General features: G+C 33.3%; 1 protein-coding gene across 6 annotated transcripts in view; it reads right to left on the bottom strand.

Moving 5' to 3' along the window:
* GRIK2 (glutamate ionotropic receptor kainate type subunit 2) overlaps positions 1-22,181 on the bottom strand; it is a 590,198-nt gene that overhangs the window by 178,449 nt on the left and 389,568 nt on the right. For all 6 annotated transcript variants that reach the window (XM_074333341.1, XM_074333342.1, XM_074333338.1 and 3 more), the window contains exon 11: positions 534-740. In XM_074333341.1, coding sequence (XP_074189442.1) covers positions 534-740 — 207 coding nt within the window. The remainder of the gene's footprint in view (positions 1-533; positions 741-22,181) is intronic.

The following is a 22,181-nucleotide window of genomic DNA, read 5'->3' as shown; positions in this document are numbered from 1 at the left end:
AAAAAAGTAAAATAAAATGCGTCCTCCTGTTTGAATATGCTCAATAGTCTTTATTTTTATATGCTATCTTATTTTGTGCTTTTTGCATATAGATTTCTTGCATCTCTAAAGATAAGAAGTATCCTATCCTAGTATAGGAAATTCTTATCATAAAATTTAGATTTGCATCTCCCATTCTCTCTGTTGAATAGAAAGTTAGCATTATAAAAGTGAAAAAAATATTCCGTGTTGAACAACCACATTCCATTTTACAAATTAAAAGCAAATACTTCAAAACATTAAATCATTAAATACTAGCTAAACATAGACAGATATTTCTCTGTAATAGAACTATACATCCCTGTTAGATTCTTTATATTTCATGGCAAAAATAAGATATACTTTGAATACAATTATTGAAGAAAATAGATGCTTACAATATATTATGTCCCTTTGACATTATTAATCCCTGACCATCACACACATACACACACACACAAAGTAAATCTTTTAGCAATCTAACAATGGTATAAATAATGAGAAAAAGGACTTACGTGATCAATTAATTCACGGACCATTCCATTCCACTGTCCATTGGCATCATCTTGGGCTCCATATTTCCCATCTTCCACAAGTCTAATTTCATATGTAAAGCCAAGGATTGTAGATAACTCTCTGAGAAGGTCAATGCAATACCCCTCAAATCGATCATTCCCATAGAGAGGTTTGTCAGACTTCTTAAATAGGACATAGGGTTCTTCCTGGAAACAGTGAACATAAAGGTAGGGGCTATAAGTTAATGATAAACCTTACTACAGGGATTATAGCTTTCCTTAAAAGATAGAAATTTCACATTAATCTAGGGCAGAAGACAATATTTTTTTCTTACTATAATTAATATAGTTTAAAATACTAAGAAGGCAGATTATTTCAGGACTATCAGTGCCTCACAAAAGAATATGTAAATAACGTAATTTCACCATAACTCTATGATAAAAATATTATATATCTTATACTATATATATATCACATGTAATAAATAATGTCAAATGTGGCATGTGCCATATAATATATAATAAAAATAGATATAACAGATATAACGTATAATACAAATAGGTATAATTTCACCATGATTACAATGCACCGATTTGAATTATACCATTTAGTCAATATCTGTTGTGTCATTTCAGTGAGATCTATTGATAAAAAAAATGGAAGAAAATGTCATTGCCTAATTGCCTACCATGTGCTAAGAACTGGATGAGGGACTTTTATATACTATATTATCACATTTTGTTCTAACAACCATGAAAATTGAAATTACCATATTTAATTACAGGAGAAAAGGTAGAAGTTTACTTTACAATATTAAAAAAAAAAAAAGAAACATTTATCAAGTGCTTATGCATTCATCCAACATTTTATAGACCAGCTGTTATGAGCCAGGCTCCTCTATTTAATAGAGAAAGCCCTGCGTCATGAAGTTTATGATATATAGGAGAAAAGCAATAATAAATGCCTAAACACATAACGTCAGATGCTGAATAACGGTTAAAAACATAAAATAGGATACAGAACAACTTCAAGGTGCTAGGCAAGTAAGAGAAAATAAAACAAAATTGAGTAATATATCTGGGACTCTTTTTCTGAGATTTGAATGAGGTGGAACCTAAAAGAAGAGAAGGAGTCTAGTCTTTTCAAAATATGAAAGAAGAGAATTTCAGGCTAAGGACATAGCAAGTAAAAAGTCCTGAGATCAAAATGACACTGGACTGATGCAAGAAGAGGACAACAGGATCGATATGATTGAAGTCACATCCAGCAGGCACGGCAATTAGCTGAACAAGGTGAGAATGAAGAGAGTGAGGAGCCAAATCCTATAAAGCTCTGCAAAGCAGGCCCTATTAAAAATGAGTATGTTTACATAGAGAAGTGCTGAGAATCCATTCATTAGCATATTTTATTGGGGGTAGGTGGAGCATGGTACAATAGACTGTACTGTAAATAAACTGGAGTGCAATTGGCTCTACTACTTACTATTTGACCATGTGCAAAGCCTCTGGAAGCTGCTCTCTTAGAAAAGGACACTGCAAAGTGAACAAGCTTACGAGTCTGCCATGCCATGCCATCTAGGAATGTCATTACCTTATTCCTGACCTCATGAGAACAAGTCATCAAAAGATGGCCATCATATCTAGAGGAGTTTTAGACATGACAGCAATGTATTGGCTTACCCATACTCACCTCAGAAACAAGACTAATTCCATCTTCCTTCCCATCCTTGTGACCTGGCTTATCCCTCGCCTGTTCATGAACACTCCAGCCTGACCAGTTGCCTGTTCTTCTGATACTCCATTGTGTTAAAGAAGTTCTGCTCAGAGATCAACGCATTGTTCCATACCTTCATCTATTTTTTTTGAATGTCCCTTCCACCTCCCTGATTTACTGGACTTTACCCTGAATTCACTGCTTCTCCTTCAGCCTTCTTTCCTGGAGACTATCTTCAGAATCACCATCACATCCCTCAGGCATAGAGGCTCATTTGGTGTCTTTCCTACCCTCTAGGTAGCCCCAGGCTATCTCTTCCCCTACCTTGTGTGATAACCTCTGCTTCTCTGAAATTCATGCCACCCTATTACACCAAACTCTCTCTTTACCCTTGCTATCATTCGATGAAATCTGAATCAGAAAATTTACTAAGTGAGAAGGGAAGCCTTTACTTTTCAAATCTTTAGCTACCAGATTATAATTTTGTTTTCTAGTTTTGCCACATTATTTTCCCTTGACTTTCTCCGACCACAGTAGGAAATCCCTCTCAGGATCCTTCACTGCTGTCTCTTTTCTACCTTGTTCTAAACATTGATTATCCTTAAGACTTGGTTTATGGCCTCCGATCCCTTTTATTAACATTTATTCCCTAAATAATCTGATTCACACACATCAAATTTAATAACATCTTTATGCTGATTACTTAAATATTTGTACATCTGACTCAGACCTCTCCAAATGACCTTGGGCCCACATATTCAGGCAACTGTCATCATCACTAATGTCTCATAGGCATCTCACATCCTTTAATTCCCACATGGAATTATTTTCTCCAAAATCTACCTTTTCAGTTTATTTCTGGTTTCAGAAAATGGTACCATCATCTATCCAGTTATTCTGGCCAGTCACTGAGGCATCATCCTTTCTTCCCACCCCCACCCTTTTTTTTGTGGTTGTTCATTCTTTATAGCATAACAAAAATAATCCTCTTAAAGTATACATTGAATTATATCCCCACCACTACTTCAAGCCACCCAATGGATTGCCAATGCAGTTAGAATAACATTCAAATTTTCCACCACAACCCCTGAAACCTGTTGTTCTGCCAGTTGCTCTCATCTTGGTAAGTGGCTCCAGAACTCACAGAATTGATCAAGTCAAATGCCAGGGAATCTCTCCTGTTCTCTGACCTATCTTTTGGAAATCTTGCAAGTTCTCTCATCAAAACATATCTTGAACCTATTGATATATTTCCATCACAGTTCATGCAATCTTTATTCCTTATCTGGATTCTCATAGTTGCCTCCTACCTCTTCTTTCCACTTACATGTACTCCACAGAAAGTCTTAGTGATCTTGTAAAAATTAAATATGATTGTATGGTGCATTTGCTTAAAACCCAACAATGGCTTTTTATTAATACTAGAAAAGCAAAACTGCTTGCCTTGGCTTTCAAGGCCCTGCTCACTTTCTTCTCTGACTTTAGCTTCTCGTTCCTCACTCTCTCTTTATGTTCCAGATACATTGGCCTCCCTTCTGTTCCTAAAACTTGTCAAGTTCATTTCTGACTGGAGGTATTTGCATTGTCTTCTCCCCCTCCTTTCTGACTAGAAGGTTCTTTCTTAAGATCTTCACTTGGCTGTTTCATTCTCATCTTTCAGGTCTCTGCTCAAATATAACTTTTTCAGAGAAAAAAAAACACTAGTACATAGAAATTGTCTCATCTTTCTAAATTAGTCTCCATTGTCTTACCTTGCTTAATTTTCCTCATAGCATTTACCCCAATCTGAAGTATGTATGTATGTATGTATGTATGTATGCACATACGTATGTATTGGGGTGTATGTGTGTTTCTTTCTACATTAGAATATAAACTCATAAGTTTAGAAACATTAGAGATTATACTTGTTAATATATTTCAGGGCCTATTAAAATGACTGGCAACCAATTGGTGCTGAGAAAACATGTGCTAAATGAATAAAATATTCATTATGAAGACTTACACTCTATCTTACTCTCTCCAATCTCATCTTCTATTCAAATTCTAAATATACTGTTTTCTTTCATTTCCTTAATCACCAAGCTATTTTCTACCCAAGAGCCTTTTAACATATTGTACTGTTTACCACATGCCCTTCAAACGGTGATCTCCTGTGCTTCCTTTATGGCTCAAATTAAATGTGAAACCTTTCCTGGGCTATTTATCTAAAGAAAATCATGTTATTCCTATCTCAAACCTTTATTTATTTTCTCATAACAATTCATCAATCTTCAATTATTTTATTTGTTGATTTACTTGATTTTTTTGTCTCGCTTCCCTGGAAAATAACATTCATACTGCTTCATTATAGTGCGTACCGTGAGCAACACAATGCCTGGCACATAACAGGTGCTAAGCAAATACTGAATTGAGTTATTTTGATTCGATATTTCAATTGAATCAACTAAATAACTGTTTGATAAATTCGTGAATTTTCTGACTCAGTTTTCTCATCTCTAAGTAAACTTAACAATGCTTTTAAAGTTCTTATGTGAATTAAATGACAGGAACCTGGTAAATATTAGTCCCAATATTATTTAATTATTTTAACTTCCAAATAATTTTCAATGGGTTTTTAATAGACTTTACTTTATAGAAGTTTTAGGTTTACAGTAAAATTGAATGGAAAGTACAGAATTCCCATATACTTCTTGTTTGCATATAGGCCTAGCCTCTCCCACTATCAACAACTCCCACCAGAGTGATGTTTTGTTTTGTTTTTTTATGAATCTACATTGTGTTCTGCCCGTTCATCCCTCCATGTTCCCTAAGCACTAACAACCACTGATCTTTTTTATTATTGTTACAATTTTATTTTTTTCCCAAATGTCATATAGTTGGAATCACATAGTATGTAGCTTTTTCTGATTGTCATCTTTCACTTAGTAATATGCATTTAAGTTCCCTCCATCTCATATTATGTCTAGATAGCTCATTTCTTGTTATTGCTGAATAATATTCCATTGTCTGGATGCACCACAGTTTATTTATCTACTCATCTACTGAAGGTCATTTTGGTTGCTTCTAAATTTTACTAATTATGAATAAAGCTCCAATAAACATTCACGTCCAGATTTTTGTCTGGATATAAAGTTCAACTCATATGGTTAAATGCTAAGCCATATGTTAAGAATATGTTCAGTGTTGTAAGAAATTGCCAAACTGTCTACCAAAGTGGTTGTACAATTTTGCATTCCCACCAGTAATGAATGAGAATTCATGTTGCTTCACACCCTCATCAGCATTTATTGTCACGGTTCTGGACTTTGGCTATTCTAATAGGTATATGGTGTTTTTTCATTGCTGCTTTAATTCACAATTGCCTAAGGACAATGATACTGAACATCTCTTCGTATCTTTCAAGAAAGTGTTATTAGGATGATTTTACAGTTGTCATTTTCAGAGAAGTTAAATAATTTCCTCAGGTCACATAACTATGAAGAGATAAAGAATAGCTAAGAAGAGGCAAAGAAAAGATTTGAACTCAGGCTTTCTAAACTCCAGGATATATACTTTTCCCACTAGTTTATGTTGTTTCTCTTACCATAAGATAATTTGTGGAAAATCCATATATGCTGGAGTTTTCAATGGAATTAGGTCAAAAAACCTGAAAATCAGAAATTAATCTGTAACTTAATTCAAAGCTAGCTATTTGGGCTTACTATAAGTTTAAAAGCACAGTTAGGACCCTGTCTAATTTTTATGTACTAAGTGATCACATATAAATTTCATTCCCCAGAGATACACCGAGAATGTGACAGATACAGTACTCTTCCATCCTTGGGGTTATAATACCCATTCTCCTTTTTACTCTTCCTGGCCTGCTAGCCTTTTAAGTTAGAAAACATGACTCCATGGATCATAGTTTTAATGCTTTTGCTACCTCAGAAGGAGGAATAACTATATCTAAACAACTTTCCTGTGCTGAGCATTCACATTTCAGGCATATACAGGTGTCTCTTTTTCTGGTACAACTTTTGAATTCTTTTACCGTAATATTTATCATATTGAGTAGTGAGTGCTAATTAACATATATATCTTCTAAACTAGACTTGAACAATTTATATGGTAAGAAAGTTACTTAAATTTGTAGCAATACCATAATCACCAGGCACATAGAATTACAAATAAAATGACTGTAGTGAATTAAATGGGAATGGATTGCTCTGGTCAACTGGGGAAGCGAAGAGAACTTGATCTTGAAGGAAAATATTTTAAGACAGGTAGATTCCCCTATGGGGTTTGAATATGGTGGTAACAAATCCTCATGTCACTAACCCAGAAGCAGGGGGTTAGAGACTTGAGAAGAACATACCATATTTGCCAGCAGAAGAGAAAACAGCCTGAGAATTTAGGGCTGGTGGAATGGGAATCAAAAGAAGCATGTTGGTACAATAGATGAACTCTGTCGATTTCATATTTTTGTTTCAGTCAGTTTCTGACCTAAATAAATGGATGTATACTGTTTTATTTAAAAGTCACAAACATTAACCATTTGTCAAGATCCCTGCACTAATAGCACTATCTAATATTTTCCAATAAGTTATTTTGTGCCAAGTCCTATTCTGACTGCTTTCCTGGGATTAACTTATTTATTCCACATGACAAACATGGGAGGTTAGTCTATTATTATTTCTATTTTAAAGATGAAGTAACTGAGGGCAGGGGTGCTAAGTATTTTGCCTAAGGTCAACAACAGCCAGAACATACAACTCAGGTAGCCAGATTGCTGAACCACTAAACACCACATATTAAATGATTCTCACGTTAAATAATTCCTAGTGATCACTTCTGAACTCTATGTGAATGCGTAATGGCACATAGCTCATTAAATAACTTAATATGCACTGTATGGCTTTATCACCTTTTTTCAATCAATGGGGATTAGCCACTGGGCTATGCCACATGCAAAATGGCAATACGTATACTCATTAAACAATGTAATAAAAACATTATAAAAAAGAATAGAAGTAAATATAAAATCCAGAAAATTCATTTTTACATCACAAATGATCTCCTTTCCAAATACAAACATATGTTTTTAACATAAAAGTACAGAATTTATGAAAATTGCATATTTTAAATGCATCAGATTTAAGTAGCAATATACGAGAGTCTAAAAAATGCTTATTTTTCCTATTCACACAATTAAATCATCATTGTCTCTATTTAAAATTTTTGTTCCAAAATATTTATGGCATAATTTTTGCACAAATTCACTTGAACATTAGAAAAAAATTATATGATGAAAGCTAGTGATTACTTAACACTGTAGGAGGCATGTGAGGGATATATGTGCACCAGGTACAAAAGCAGAACAAAAATTTCAAGAATTATTATGCTATTTAAATATCATTAATATAGCTTTTCATAGTAACCATCTGACCTATTACCTTGATTTACTTCACCTATAACCTAATAAGAAAACTTCCGTCATAGACAAATAAGTTTATTGATCCCTGTGAGATTAAAAAGCCTCTCTCTCTCGCTCGCTCTCTCTGGTTTTCATATCACTAGAAAAAAACATGTGGTCTGAGGGCATACTTTTTAGAATTTATGGATCTCCACAATGTCAAATATCATTATTCCCATATTAAATTCTGATAAGTAAGACACAGTTTTCCAGCTATGGCTCCTCTCTCCAGCTACACTGTGTCACAAGATAGTTTACATCAAGTTATGACTATCCTTTAGATTATCTTTCTCTGTTTCACACAGCACAAGGATAAATAATAATCTCACGTAAGAAAAGAAAAATGGTACCAGAAGCAATTACTGTACCACATATTGAGTTCAATGAATAGTATGATAAAACTCTCCTGGGCAACTTTACTGATTTCTCATATAGCCTTAAATCTCCACATCAGCATTTGCTAGAGGTAAAGGCACTTCATTCCAGTGGCATCTGTAATAAGGATTTGTCAGCATTTCCACTATCAACCTCAGTTTTAAGGAACCCAATAACTCACATATTTTTATCTGCATTAGACTGGGAGTTAGCACCCAATAAACCTAAAATGAAGTTCTGAAAAAGTGAAATATGTTTTCAGGTTTAGGTGAAAAAAATGTTTTGTTTAAATATAATACAACTTTATGCTTTTAAGTGTATAACTCATATATCCCTAGCCCATATCTACAGAGGGCTAAATTATCTTTCACAAGTGTTAACTCTTGAACTATCAGTCTTACCCATGACATTCTAAAGACAGGGACATAAAATGCAAATTAATTGTATATGATATGCTATTGCAACGAAAGGCTAAACTAATTTATGTATTTATTCAAACATGTATTGAACTCCTATTATATACCAGCACTCTTTTAAGCTCTAGGTGTACAAGAAAAGAGAAAACAATACCAAAAAATCCATGCCCATATGGAACTTCCAATCTAGTGATGAATTTGAGATTCTTATCTATTTTATATTATTTTGTGTTATTTACATGGTTATTATGCTTCATTAATCATTGGAATAGAATATCACTATAGAGTACATTTTAAAGAAACACAACTGTTTGTCTTGTTTTAGAGCATTCTGGTGAATCTCAGGACCTATGACACTGTGGCCCTCAAATCAACAATTTGGGAAAACATAAATATTTAGTTAAGTCCAGCCTGGTTCTGAATTTATGCTTATGACTAGACACCTTTAAAAATTACTTTGTAAAAATTAGTTTGTAGAAACTAGCTGAAATTCGAATTGCTTATGTGTAATAATATCCTCAATTAAGAACAGCATTAAAGTATTTATATTGTACACATTTATATTTATATTGTTAATAACTTAATCTTTCCTCAATGAAGATAGGGTTGACAAAAAAAAAAAAATGTATAGCCATTTTTTTTTTTATGGTTCCCTATGAGCCAAATGAAAATAACGTTACGGAGATTAAAACTTAAAACTGAGTAGTTTATATTTTCCCAATAATCATTTATGTCTTTCTATTTTCTGAACCTTACGTACATACTCTTTATATCCTATCACTGTACTAACACTGAAAGCACTAATAAGTAATAACAGAGCAACTTGGTTTTCAAAGAGGGTGAAGATCAAGGTAGATGCTGAGTAATTAACTGGAAGTAGAAGGCTAAGGAACAGGCAACATAAAGAGCAAAGGCTTTCTCTTTCTGACTTATTTCACTTAACAAAAAAAAAAAAAAAAAAAAAAAAAAAGAGCAAAGGCAATGATTCTGCTGAAGTTGCCTCCTCAGGAAGTTGAGTCATCTCTTTAAAAACTACAGAATTTACACTTTAACATGAGAAAATTTTAAAAAGAAAGATAAAGAAAAAAACAGACCTAAACATCTTACTCTGGAATGCTCAAGAGAATGCAAAGTGGAGAACCAAGCTGTTAAAAGGGAGATTAAAGATGCAGGGACATTACAAGAAGGATGCATGGACAACAATATTAAGAAGATGGACATTTCTTTAACAGATATGTTATCAACTCTCTGTAACTATCTGACCATGGACTATCCCATTGTTCCAATAAGCAACACTTCTGGATAGAATAAGAACATAGAATGTATGATATGACCCAGTGAAAAAACAGCTTGATAATAATGATAACAGTAGGAATGTTTCCCCAATACTAATATATGTTTCCAATTGGCATGTTTTAATTTTAATTGACCATCACCATCCTGTATGGAATAGTGAACTAACTCTAAGTAAATATAATAACTCCAGAAGTGATCAAAGAGTTATTATGGTATTCTAAGAAAATACAATTTTAAAGATTTATATGTTATTTAACAAGATGCATGCAGATGTTTACATTTGAAAACTTCATGCTAAAAGACAAATGTAAAAGTTTTTGTTGTTCATCCATCCAAAGCATCCACGCATGCATTCTTAAACAAATATTTTTATGTTAGTTCTGTACATTGATTTGTAGAATAGAAGTCAGCAAAATTTGTCTTCAAAACCAAATAATAACTATGTTTGGCTTTGTGAACAAAACAGTTGAAACTACTCAACTCTGCCACTGTAGAAGAAAAGTAGCCATAGAACCAGTGAATAAGCTGGGAGAAAAAAACTGTCAGCTTTTAGGATTCTTTTTTTTTTTTTTTTTTTAGGAACTCTAGAATCTAAAAAAAAATAATAGTTAAATAAATAAAATAAATCTTGGTGAATGCTTTGTGAAGAGAAAACCTGCAGATTTTGGTAGAAGAGTCCATGGCATATCAGTTTACCTTGTTACTACTATCCTCCACTCCTCAATTCTGTAGCAGTCTTGAAGATGGCAGTCTGCATTCCTGGTGCAGGTTGTGAGTACCATAGGGAACAGTATGGGCTTATTCCAAAAAAAGGCAGCTCTGTGTTTTCACCAGTGTAATGGTTCCCTGAAGGATTGGCTTAAGGCCTTAGCTTTGTTTTGTCTAAACAGAAGCTTTCCGAAAGCTGAAGCTCCTTCATAGGTGGTATTTTCATACGTGTTTAAAGGCAAATAGATTGCTCACTTTCTTCCTGAGCAAGAGATAACAGCAGGGGCAAGAAATAGATGGACCAAAATTCCTGGAACAGAAGAGGCTGGGGAAAGAGGCACTTGAAAGCATGAGGGCTGTGAAAAGCTCCAATACATTCAAGGGAATTTAAAACCCATATATATGATTATGACCGTGTGTATGATCAGAAAAAACCTAAGAAGACTTTAAGTATTTATCTCTGTCTGGACTTCAGGCTCTGTGCAAGCAGGGAGGGAGAAAGAACAAATTGTAAAGTGCATGGCTAAACAGTAAAGGAGTGTTCTGATATACAAACAAACTATAAAGATGGGCAGAAGTTTTGTTTGTTGTTATTTTGTTCCAGGAGTTTAACGGAATCTCAGTAAAATCATTAGAGGATTGCCACTAACCTCACAAACACAGACTTCAGTGGCCACATGTAACAAAAAATACAGACTTTATAAAATCAGCTCAACAAAGTCAATAATCCAGTAAATGACAACCACAACAAAAATTAAAATCAAATCTGTGGTGGAGGCTGAAATTTAATTTACATGCTTGTTACATTACAATGTTTAAAATGTCCACATTTCAATAAACTATTTTGAGGTATAGAAAGAAACAAGAAAGTACAGCCATTTATAGAAATTGTCTTGACAGAGAGCAGCTATAGGACCTACTGGAAGAGCTTTAAATCCGCTGTTTTAAATATAATCAAAGAGATAAAGGAAATCAGAGACAAAGAAATGAAAGAGGCCATGAGAATAATTTCTAACAAAATAGAGAACATCGGTGAATAAATAAAATTATAAAAAGGAACCAAATAGAAATTATGTAAGTGAAAATTTCAGTAACTGAAGTGAAAATTCACTTGTAGGGTTCAATAATAGATTTGAGCAGTAGGAAGAAACAATCTGTCTTTTTTTTTTTTTTTGACTGAAGATAGGTAAACTGAAATTATTCAGTCTGAAGAACAGAAAGAAAAGTGAATGAGGAAAAATGAACAGAGTCAAAGGGACTGTGAAACATCATCAACTGGACTGACAAATGTACAGGACTCCAAGAAGACAGGAAAGAGAAAAGGGATGGGGGAGGGGTACAGAAAGTACATTTAAAGAAATAATGGCCAAGTTCTCAAATTTGATGAAAAATAGTATACAAGAAGCTCAATGAACTCCAAGTAGAAAAAAACCATAGTCCATAGTAAGAAATATTATTATCAAACTATTGAAAGACAAAGGTAAAATTTTGAAAGCAGCAAGAGAGAAGTGGTTTGTCGAGTACATAGATGTTTAATATGATGTCAATTTTCATCAGAAACCATGAAGGGCAGAAAGCCGTGGTTCTTATAAGTGCTAAAAGAAAACAAGGTCAACCCAAAAATCTATATCCAGCAAAACTATCCTTAAAAAAATGAAGGTGAGGGGCGGCTTGTTGGCTGAGTTGGTTAGAGTGCACTGCTCATAACACCAAGGTTGCCAGTTTGATTCACACATGAGCCAATGGGAATCACTGGTTAGTTAGTTCTCCACAACTGGATTGAAAAGAATGACTTGATTTGGAGCTGATGGGTTCTGGAAAAACACACTGTTCACCAATATTCCCCAATAAAATAAAAAAAAATAAAAAGAAGGTGAAATTAAAACAGTCTCAAATAAATAAAAGCTAAGGAATTTTGTTGCTAATAGACCTGCCATAGAAGAAATGTGAAAGAGAGTCCTTCATGATGAAATGAAAGGACACCAGACAGTAAATTTAAGTCATAGGAAAAAAACAAAACAAAACAGGAAATATCACTATATTGGTAAATATAAAATCTCATATTATTTTCCTTTCTGGTTTGTAACTCCTCTTTTTATCATATATTATTCAAAAGACAAATGTATGAAACCATAATGATAAATGGTAACAGGCACAAATATATAAAGATGTAATAGTGATAAAAAATGTAGAAGGGCAGAAATATATAGGAAGAAAGTTTTTTTTAATATACTACTGAAACTAAATTGATATTAATTCAAATGAGATGGTTATATATTAGGATATTAAATGTAATCCCTATAATGACCAGTATGAAAAAAAGGAAAAAGATAGAGAGGAAAGAGAGAAAGAAAGTTATCAAAACAGTACCCCACAACAGATCAATTAAATGCAAAACAAGGCAGCAATAGAAATAGAGAAATAAAAAACATTTAATATATATAGAAAGCAAACAGCAAAATGGCAGAAGTAATCCCTCCTTTATCAGTAATTACATTAAACGTAGAAGGATTAAATGGCAATGATTGGCAGAATGCATTTGAAAAAAAATTTAAAAATACATGATTCAATTATATGGTATCCATACAAAACTCACTTTAGATCCAAAGACACAAACAGGTTGAAAGTCAAAAGATGGAAAATGTATTCAAGAAAATAGTAACCAAAAGAGTGACTTTCTAATATAAGCAAAATGGAGTCTAAGTCAAAAATTGTTACGTGAGAAAACAGATATAAAATATTGAGAAAAGGGTCAAGAAGATAAATCAATTATAAGCACATAAGAGACCTAAAATATATGAAACAAAAATAACAAGAAATTAAGGGAGAAGAAGACGGTGCTACATTAATGGTTGGAGATTTCCAAATCTCACATTCAATAATGGATAGAACAACAAAACAGAAAATCAACAAGGAAATAGAGGCCTTGAACAAAACTGTAAATGAAGTGGACCTAATAGACATATGTAGGACACTATCCAAGAACACCAGAATACTCCTTCTTCTCAATTGCACATAGAATGTTTTCCAGGATATTCCATAATTTAGGCCACAAAATAAATCTTAGTACATTTAAGAATTTGATATCACACAATGTACTTTCTCCAGCCATAATGGAATGTGACTGGAAATCAATAAGAGAAGTAAATCTGGCAAATTAACAAATATGTGGCAATTGAATTATACTGTTAATGAATGTGTCACAGAGGAAATTAGAAGATAAATTAGAAAATACCATGTAATGAGTGAAAACAAAAGCAGTACAAATCAAAACTACTTTAACGCAGTAGAAGCAGTGCTCAGAGAATATTTATGACTATAAATACATTTAAAAAGGAGAAAGATCTCAAATCAATAACCTAAATTTTACCTTTAAGAACTAAAACATGAGACCAAAATAAACACAAACTTGTAAAAGAAAGAAATAAAGATCACAGTGGATATAAATAAAAAATAGAACAGAAAAATAGTTGAAAGAATAAATGGAACCAAAAGTCAGTTCTTTGAAAAGACCAACAAAATTGACAAATCTCTAGGCTAGACCAACCAAGAAAAAAAACTGGAGAAGTTTCAGGTGAAAGAAGAGGCCATTCGTATTAGTCTTATAGAAATATTAGATGTATAAGAGAGTTATAGGAGCAATTGTACACCAACAAATTAGACAACCCAGATGAAATGAACAAATTCCTAGACAGACATAACTACCAAAACTGACTCAAGAAGAAATAGAATATCTGAATAGACCGTTAGCAAGTAAATATATTGAATTGGTAATCCAGACCCTCCCAAAAAAGAAAAACCCAGAACAAGATGACTTCCCTAGTGATTTTTACCAGCATTTAAATATTTGGCACAAATACTTCTCAAACTCTTCTAAAAAATAAAATATAAGGCAACATTTCATAATTAATATATGGGGCTAGCATTATCCTAATACTAAACCAGACAAACTCTTCACAAGACAATAAAACCACAGACCACTATCCCTTAAGAATATAGTTGGAAAAAAGTCCTTAACAAAATACAGACAAACCAAATCCAACAACATATCGAAAGGGTTATATGTCTTGACTACATGAATTTTAATCTAGGAATTCAAGGATGGCTCAATGTATGAAAATCAATGTAATACACCAGATGAGTAGAATCAAGGAGAAAAGCTACATGACCATCTCAATTAATTTAATAAACGCAGTTGACAAAATCAAACACTCTTTCATGATTTAAATTAAGAAAAAGAAAGTTAAAATAAGAATAGAGGAAAATTTCCTCAATACATAGACATTTCCTCTACAGAAGACATTATATTCAGTGATGAAAGACTGAAAGCTTTCACCTGAGGATCAGGAAAAAGACAAAGATGCCCAATTTTACCATTTCTATTCAACATTATATTGGAAGATCTAACTGGAGCAACAAGGTAAGAAAAAGAAATAAAAGGTAAACAAAAGTTAGAAAGGAAGAATTAAAATGAAATCTGTTTGCAGATGACATGATGTTACATATAGAAAATCCTAAAGAATCCACAGATAATAGAACTAATTAGAACTATTACAACTAATCATCTAATTTGGCACAATTACAGAATACAAGATCAACATAGAACTTATATATTGTATACTGATACACTAGCACTGAGCACTCTAAAGAGGAAATTAAGCAAACAATTCCACTTATAAAAGCATCAAAAAATTGTTTAGTAATGAATGTAACCAAGGAGATGCATGATTTATAAATTGAAAATTTTTATATTTATATATATATATATATATATATATATATATATATATATATATATATATATCTGATAAAAAAAAAGGAGAGAAGATCTAAATGAATGCAAAGACATAGATTGGAAGACTTAATATTGGTATGATAGCAATAATTCCTAAAGCAATCTTGGGGAGTCAATTCAATCATCAAAACCCTATTGTCTTTTTTGAAGAATTGTAAAAGCTAATCTTATTTAGGTCACCTATTATATGATTCTATTTATTTGAAATATGTATAGCAGGCAAACCATAGAGACAGAAATCATATTAGTGGTTGCCAGGAGCTGGCCCTAGAGAGGAATAGAAAGTGAATACTTAATAGATAGAGTTTCCCTTTGAGGTGATAAAAATGAGCTGGAAAAAGATAATGGTGATGATCACACATCATTATGAATGTACTAAAAGCCACTGAATTATATACTTCAAAATGGTCAGATGGTGTTTTTTGCATTATGTATATTTTACCTTAATTTTAAAAAAAACAAAATCAAACAAAAAGATGTAGCCAGCCCCCTGGCTTTAGTTGACCAAAACTTGTAAAGTACAAATAAATGAAATAAAATTTCTATAGTACACTATTTACATAATATAATTACAAGCCATACACACACGCACGTGCACACACACACACACATTACTCTTATATGGAGTATAAGCATCAAGCATAATAGTATAATGGAAACCCTTGTATGCCAGGCCTAAGTACATAAAATTAGCAAATGCTTAAAATTGTACTTTACTGGTGATTTGGATAATTACATTTATTCTACTACTTTGATCTGACAAATCACTGCTAAAAATAGCCAACCCTCCTCAAATATAATACCACTCACAAGCTTTACAGTACATCTAGAAGGAATATAACAAGTTTATTCTCCCATTAATTGTCATAGATGTATTTATGGAGTGATCATTTTTTTTAACTATTTAAAAATTCTCCCTTCTCTTTTCCTTATTCTAGGTTTTCCTCAACACTGGAAGAACTTTAATGAGTAATAGCATAAATAAAATAATTGTCCTTCTAAGCACAGAAATATGGGGGCCAATGTGCAGGTCAATACCTTGTTCAGTTAGAAAATTAATATTTAGATATAATTTCTTGGGAAATTCAGAAGGTTTCAGGACTTCTGTGCCAGAAAGAGGAAAAAGCTCAAATATATATATATATATATATATATATATATATATATATATATATATATATATATCTTAATATAAGTCACAACATCACAAAAGAGAGAACATCTGGGCTCTGAAATCTGTGCATGAGAGATGTGGATATGCTGTCATTTCTCTGGACTCTGGAATATCTGGCAGGTCATTTTAGGTGCAGCACCCCCAGCTCCTCTATCATCCTGCATGCTTCCTATCCACCAGCCACCAGGGCCCTGGAAGCATTCGGAGGGAGAGTCTGGGGCCAGGAGAAGGTGGTGCAGGAGCAGGGCAAGGACCTCTCAACTTGGAGGAGGATACACACAACACACACAAGGGACATTCCTGGAATACACGTAGAGGTGATCAGGGAGGCTGTGCCACTGGACCACACATGACCATCTATCATAAGGCCACCCAGAAAAGACTGAGAGACATAGGAGATCTACCTAATACATTGGAGTAAACAGAGAGGCCGCCAGAATGAGGAAATAAAGAAACATGTCTCAAGTAAATGAACAGGAGAAAATTCCAGAAAAAGAATTAAATGATATGGAGGCAACCAACCTACCAGAGACAGACTTTAAAACACTGTTTATAAGGAACTTAGTGAGAACATCAACAAAGAGATAGTAAGCATAAAGGACATACAAATCATAAAAAAGAACCAGTCAGAAATAAAGAATACAATAACTGAAATGAAGAATACACTAGAAGGAATCAACAGCAGATTAGATGAAGCAGAGAATCAAATCAGCAATTTAGAAAATAAGGTAGCAGTAAACACCCAATCAGAAAAGCAACAATAAAAAAGAAGAAAAAAATGAAGATAGTTTAAGGGACCTCTGGGTCAACATCAAGTGTAACAATATTCACATCACAGAAGTACTAGAAGGAGAAAATAGTGAGGAAGGGATTGAGAACCTATTTGAAGAAATGATGATGAAAAACTTCCCTAATCTGGTGAAGGAAATAGACATACAAGGCCAGGAAGTACAGAGAGTCACAAACAAGATGAATCCAAACAGGTCCACACCAAGACACATCATAATTAAAATGGCAAAGGTTAAAGACAAAGAGAGAAGCATAAAAGAAGACAGAGAAAATAAACTAGTTACTTACAAGAGAACTTTCATAAGACTATCTGATTTCTCAACAGAAACTTTGCAAGCCAGAGGGAGTGGCAGGAAATATTTAAAGTGGTGAAAAGAAAGGGCCTACAACCAAGGCTAATCTACCCAGTAAGGCTAGGACTTAAAATTGGAGGAGAGATAGAAAGCTTTCCAGACAAGCTAAAGCTAAAGGAATTCACTTCCACCAAGCCAGTATTATAAGACATTTTAAAGGGACTTCTTTAAGAAGACGAAGGGGGAAAACAAAATAAGATAAAAAATATGAATAATAAAAATGGGAATATATACCTATCAATAATCACTTTTAATGTAAAAGGATTAAATGCTCCAATCAAAAGACACAGGGTAGCTGAATGGATAAGAAAACAAGATCGATACTTAGACACTGTCTACAAGAAACCCACCTCAGACTGAAAGACACACACAAACTGAAAGTAATGAGATAGAAAAAGATATTTCATTCAAATGGAAATGAAGAAAAAGCTGGGTAGCAAGACTTATATTGGACAAAATAGACTTTAAAATGAAGACTGTAATAAGACAAAGAAGGACATTACAAAATGATAAAGGGATCAATCCAACACAAAAACATAACCCTAGTAAACATCGGTGCATATAACATAGGAGCACCTAAATACATATAAAATATAGATATAATTTCTCAAATCTCTTACTTTAGTCCATTCTTTTATAAGAGTATGCTTTCTCTTCTCACCTTTAAATTATCATCCAATACATCTGCCTTTACTTGTTTTTCACCCTGATTATGCTTTATAAAATGAACATGTCATATTAACATCTATCTATTCACTCATTCACTAATCAACTACTTATAGATTTCATAATGTCCCAGGCATTGCTTATGTCTTGAAGACAAGAAGACTAATAAGACATAGTATCTAATCTTACTGAGCATTACAGTGTAGTGAGAAAGATGGAAAGTAAATAGATAAGCACAATGTAAAGTCACAGGAAATGACATTTGAATTCAGTTATCAGTTGGATGTACATTAAATATTTTACAATTAAAATTACAATACTGATGCCTGGCCTCCACATCCAGAGATTACGATCTAATTCATCTAGGGTGCTACCCTGGCATCATTACTTTATTAAAACTTTATAGTTGATTATAATGTGTAGATGGGGCAGTTTCATGGGTGTGTGACCTGTGTAGTTACACAGAGCCCAACACTTTGAAGAGCCCTGTGCTAGGTTTACTACCCTTCTGGTGACCTTTTAAAATTCTTAATAATATTTTACAAGAAATACTTATTTTGATTTTATACTGGGGGTGGAAATTATGTTGCCAGTTCTATATGTTGTGAGGAATGAGAACTACTGAGTTAAACAAAGAAACAGAATAAATGGAAATATTTTGGAGAGAGAAAATGATCATCTGGATTCTGGAAAGAATAAACAGTTGTATGATTTAAGTGGAAAGAGAGTGTGGAGCAAGAAAGATAGGGGGAGATAATATCACAAGGACCTAAGCTAGAAAACAAACTTTTTTTCCTATAAAATTTTTAAAAACTATCTAGATATAATCACTGTTGATTATCACTGCCTCAATTCATATCCTGCTTAGAATGGCATTCTCTTCCCTTAGTTTTCAGCATCTACCTAAAACCAATTTTGATGTAGGAAATGAGGTTGAGAACTTTTTTTCCAATATACTCCCTTTACGTATTTTCTCACTATTTAGACACTGGATACATTAGAATGCATGTTTGGGGGAGAGATAAAGCAAATGGAAAAGGAGACATGATTTGTCAAACGATTGCAAAGTAGAGTTTTTGATTAGAAATTTGCTTCTTATAATTTAGTGCAACAATTTGAGTTTGGTGGCTCTTTGGTCTTAGAAAGAAGGACCCAACATTAGCCAGGGTACACCCCTGGCTCTACTTATGTTTCTCCAAAACGCACAGAAATAAGCTGCTAGAAAAATAAATTAGAATCAAGAGCTGAATACTAACTGGCTTTCTACCCTCAACCCATCCCAAAGTGGATCAGCCAACTAACAACCTCTTTAGTGTTTGTTCCTGAATATGTATATTCAAGTCCTTTTGCAATGAGGGTCATCCATCAGTGATCAGTAATAGCGGCATGTGTCTGCTGTGAGGTTTTTTTTACATAACGAATGGTGAATTTAACCTTCAGCTGCTGTCCTCTGTAATCAGTAAAATCAACAAATGCTTACTGAATACCTATCATTTTAAAGAAAACACCCTGCTTTAGGAGTGAGTTCCCTCTCCTAAGTACCTTTTAATGTAGTTGAAAATAGGGAATTTGCACAGAAAAATGTAAACCAGTAATACAAGTTTTCATGTAAATGCTTAAGGAATACATTGTACAGGTAAGAGTACCATTAGGTGCCAGCAAAAGGAAAGTACAAATGTCCCAAGGTAGTTAAACCATCCTAGAAAATAAAAGCCATCAGAATAATGGAGTATAGAGTGAGTGCAAATTAGCTAAATGGGGAGAAATAAGAGTTGTTCAGGTCTGAGAAATGAATTGAGAAAAGATACAGAGAATTCCATGACACATGGCCTGAAGAAAAGGAATGGTGGTTCATAAAAGGAGGAAGTTTATAAACCTGTCAAAAAGCCTTGGGGGGAAATAGTAAATATGAGCACCATTCATTAATTTTCAAATTACTTTGTACCCATTAGAAATTATCACATACAGATAATATTATGCTGGAAACTATGTTACATATTTTCCAGTGTTTTATCTCTAATACAAACTTCAAGTTGCACATTATTATTATCCTAATTATAAAGTTATAGTAACTTGCCCAAGGTAAACCACCTGCTAAATGGAGACTCAGATTCAGACCTAAATTTTCTGACTTCCATTTGTCCCTTCAACCTGCAGAAAAGCCCCTTTTCAGTTAAATATTAAATTCAGATATCAAGTGTCAACTAATTGTACAAAAAATCAGCTCCTCTGCTGATTGTTGATGGGGTGGGCAGTTCATGGATTTTCACATGTAAGTTCCTTCACAAATATCAGTAAGGGTTTCAAAGTTGTTGTGCTTTAATCTAGTGCCACCCATAGTGTATTCTTCTGGATAATTATCCCACAAGTTTTGTTTTCAAGAAAATTCTGCAATTAAAAATATTTGGAAAGTCTACATAGCAATTATAATTGCATCCCTTTGAGATAGCCACAACACATATTAACTTACTGAAGACTCAGTGACATAAACTTAATGAATTTTGCTCAACCAAAAATTTTCTAAAATCTGTTTAACCACAGAATAGTTGTAGGGTGTGCCTGTATCACATACCTATCAGAACTGTAGAGCATACTGAAGTTCTGATGAATTCAATTAATAAACAGAATGCTATTGCTACAGGGCACAGAAAGTGCCTGCTGTATTACGAAAGTAATGTTTCGTTTCTAAGGTCACAGTATTTTATTTGCCAACAATTTCAAAGTTCAAAGTTCAAAGGAGGAAATATAAATTTAGATTTATTTTAAGAACACAAAGTTGTGACATACATGAAATATATTTTATGGCCTTTGGCTCAGCATTTGAATGCAGTATAAAATATTTTCATATAATATGAAATGTTTGGCATACAGCTATGGGGCAAAGGCATTTCTTTTCTATCAGTTCTCGGACGAAGTGGTAAAAACCTTTTGTTTGTTTGACCAATATAGTTTACTCAAACAAAGTGGTGAAAACAAATACATGAGTTGTTTTTTAAACCAATTACTACATAGAACTAAAGTTAAGTGATCTCAGAATATAAAATTTATAGGACTCAAGTTAATAATACTCATCTTTTTAGGTATCTAATTAATGGCGTGACACGTTATGAGTCATACACCTAATATAATACATTGATAAATGGGTAAGAACTTGGAATAACTCATCTGTTATTCTGGATTTCTAAGCAAAAAGCACTCACGTTAGTGATGCCAATAGAACAAAATACATATGTGCTTTCAGCCAGGGGAAGAGGTCAGTACAGTGGTACCTCGGTTTTCAAATGTCTCCATTGACGAACATTTTGGTTTATGAACGCTGTAAACCCAGAAGTAAATGCTCCAGTTTTCGAACACTACTCAGAAGTTGACCATGTCACATGGCTTCCACTGAGTGCAAGATCCTGAGGCCTAGCTGTCAGCTGTTTTCAAATGTTTCAGAATTCTCGGATTATGTACGAAAACTGAGGTACTACTGTACTTTTCTTTTTGAGTCATTCTAATGGAGTTAATTGGAGTCAGGATAAAGTCTGTCATTAATAATACCATTTAAATCTCAAATTTAAAAAAGCAATTAGGTATCAAGTAATCAAGTTGTGATTGAAAACACAGAGATCAAGACTTGAGAATCAGATATTGATCGTTAGAAGTACCTGACATAATTCAAGACTTACTGGTCTTGAAAGTCTCATAATTATCAGCTATTCCTTTCCAATATGAGCAAGGGACTCTTGAGCCTAACTCAAAGAACTTTTTTTTTTTTTTTTTCTATCCTAGACTCTTTATCTTTCTCAGAAGCTCTGAATTTATAATTGCTTGTCAAGCCAAAGAGAACACAGCAGGTTTTAAAATCAAAAGACGTTTCAGAAAAAGAAAGAGATATGCACTGGTATATATTCATTAAAAACACACA

Source organism: Rhinolophus sinicus, linkage group LG05, assembly GCF_036562045.2.
Source record: "Rhinolophus sinicus isolate RSC01 linkage group LG05, ASM3656204v1, whole genome shotgun sequence".
Lineage (NCBI taxonomy): Eukaryota > Metazoa > Chordata > Mammalia > Chiroptera > Rhinolophidae > Rhinolophus > Rhinolophus sinicus.
Note: the sequence above shows the minus strand (reverse complement) of the source record. Positions and strands in the feature narration are given on the sequence as shown.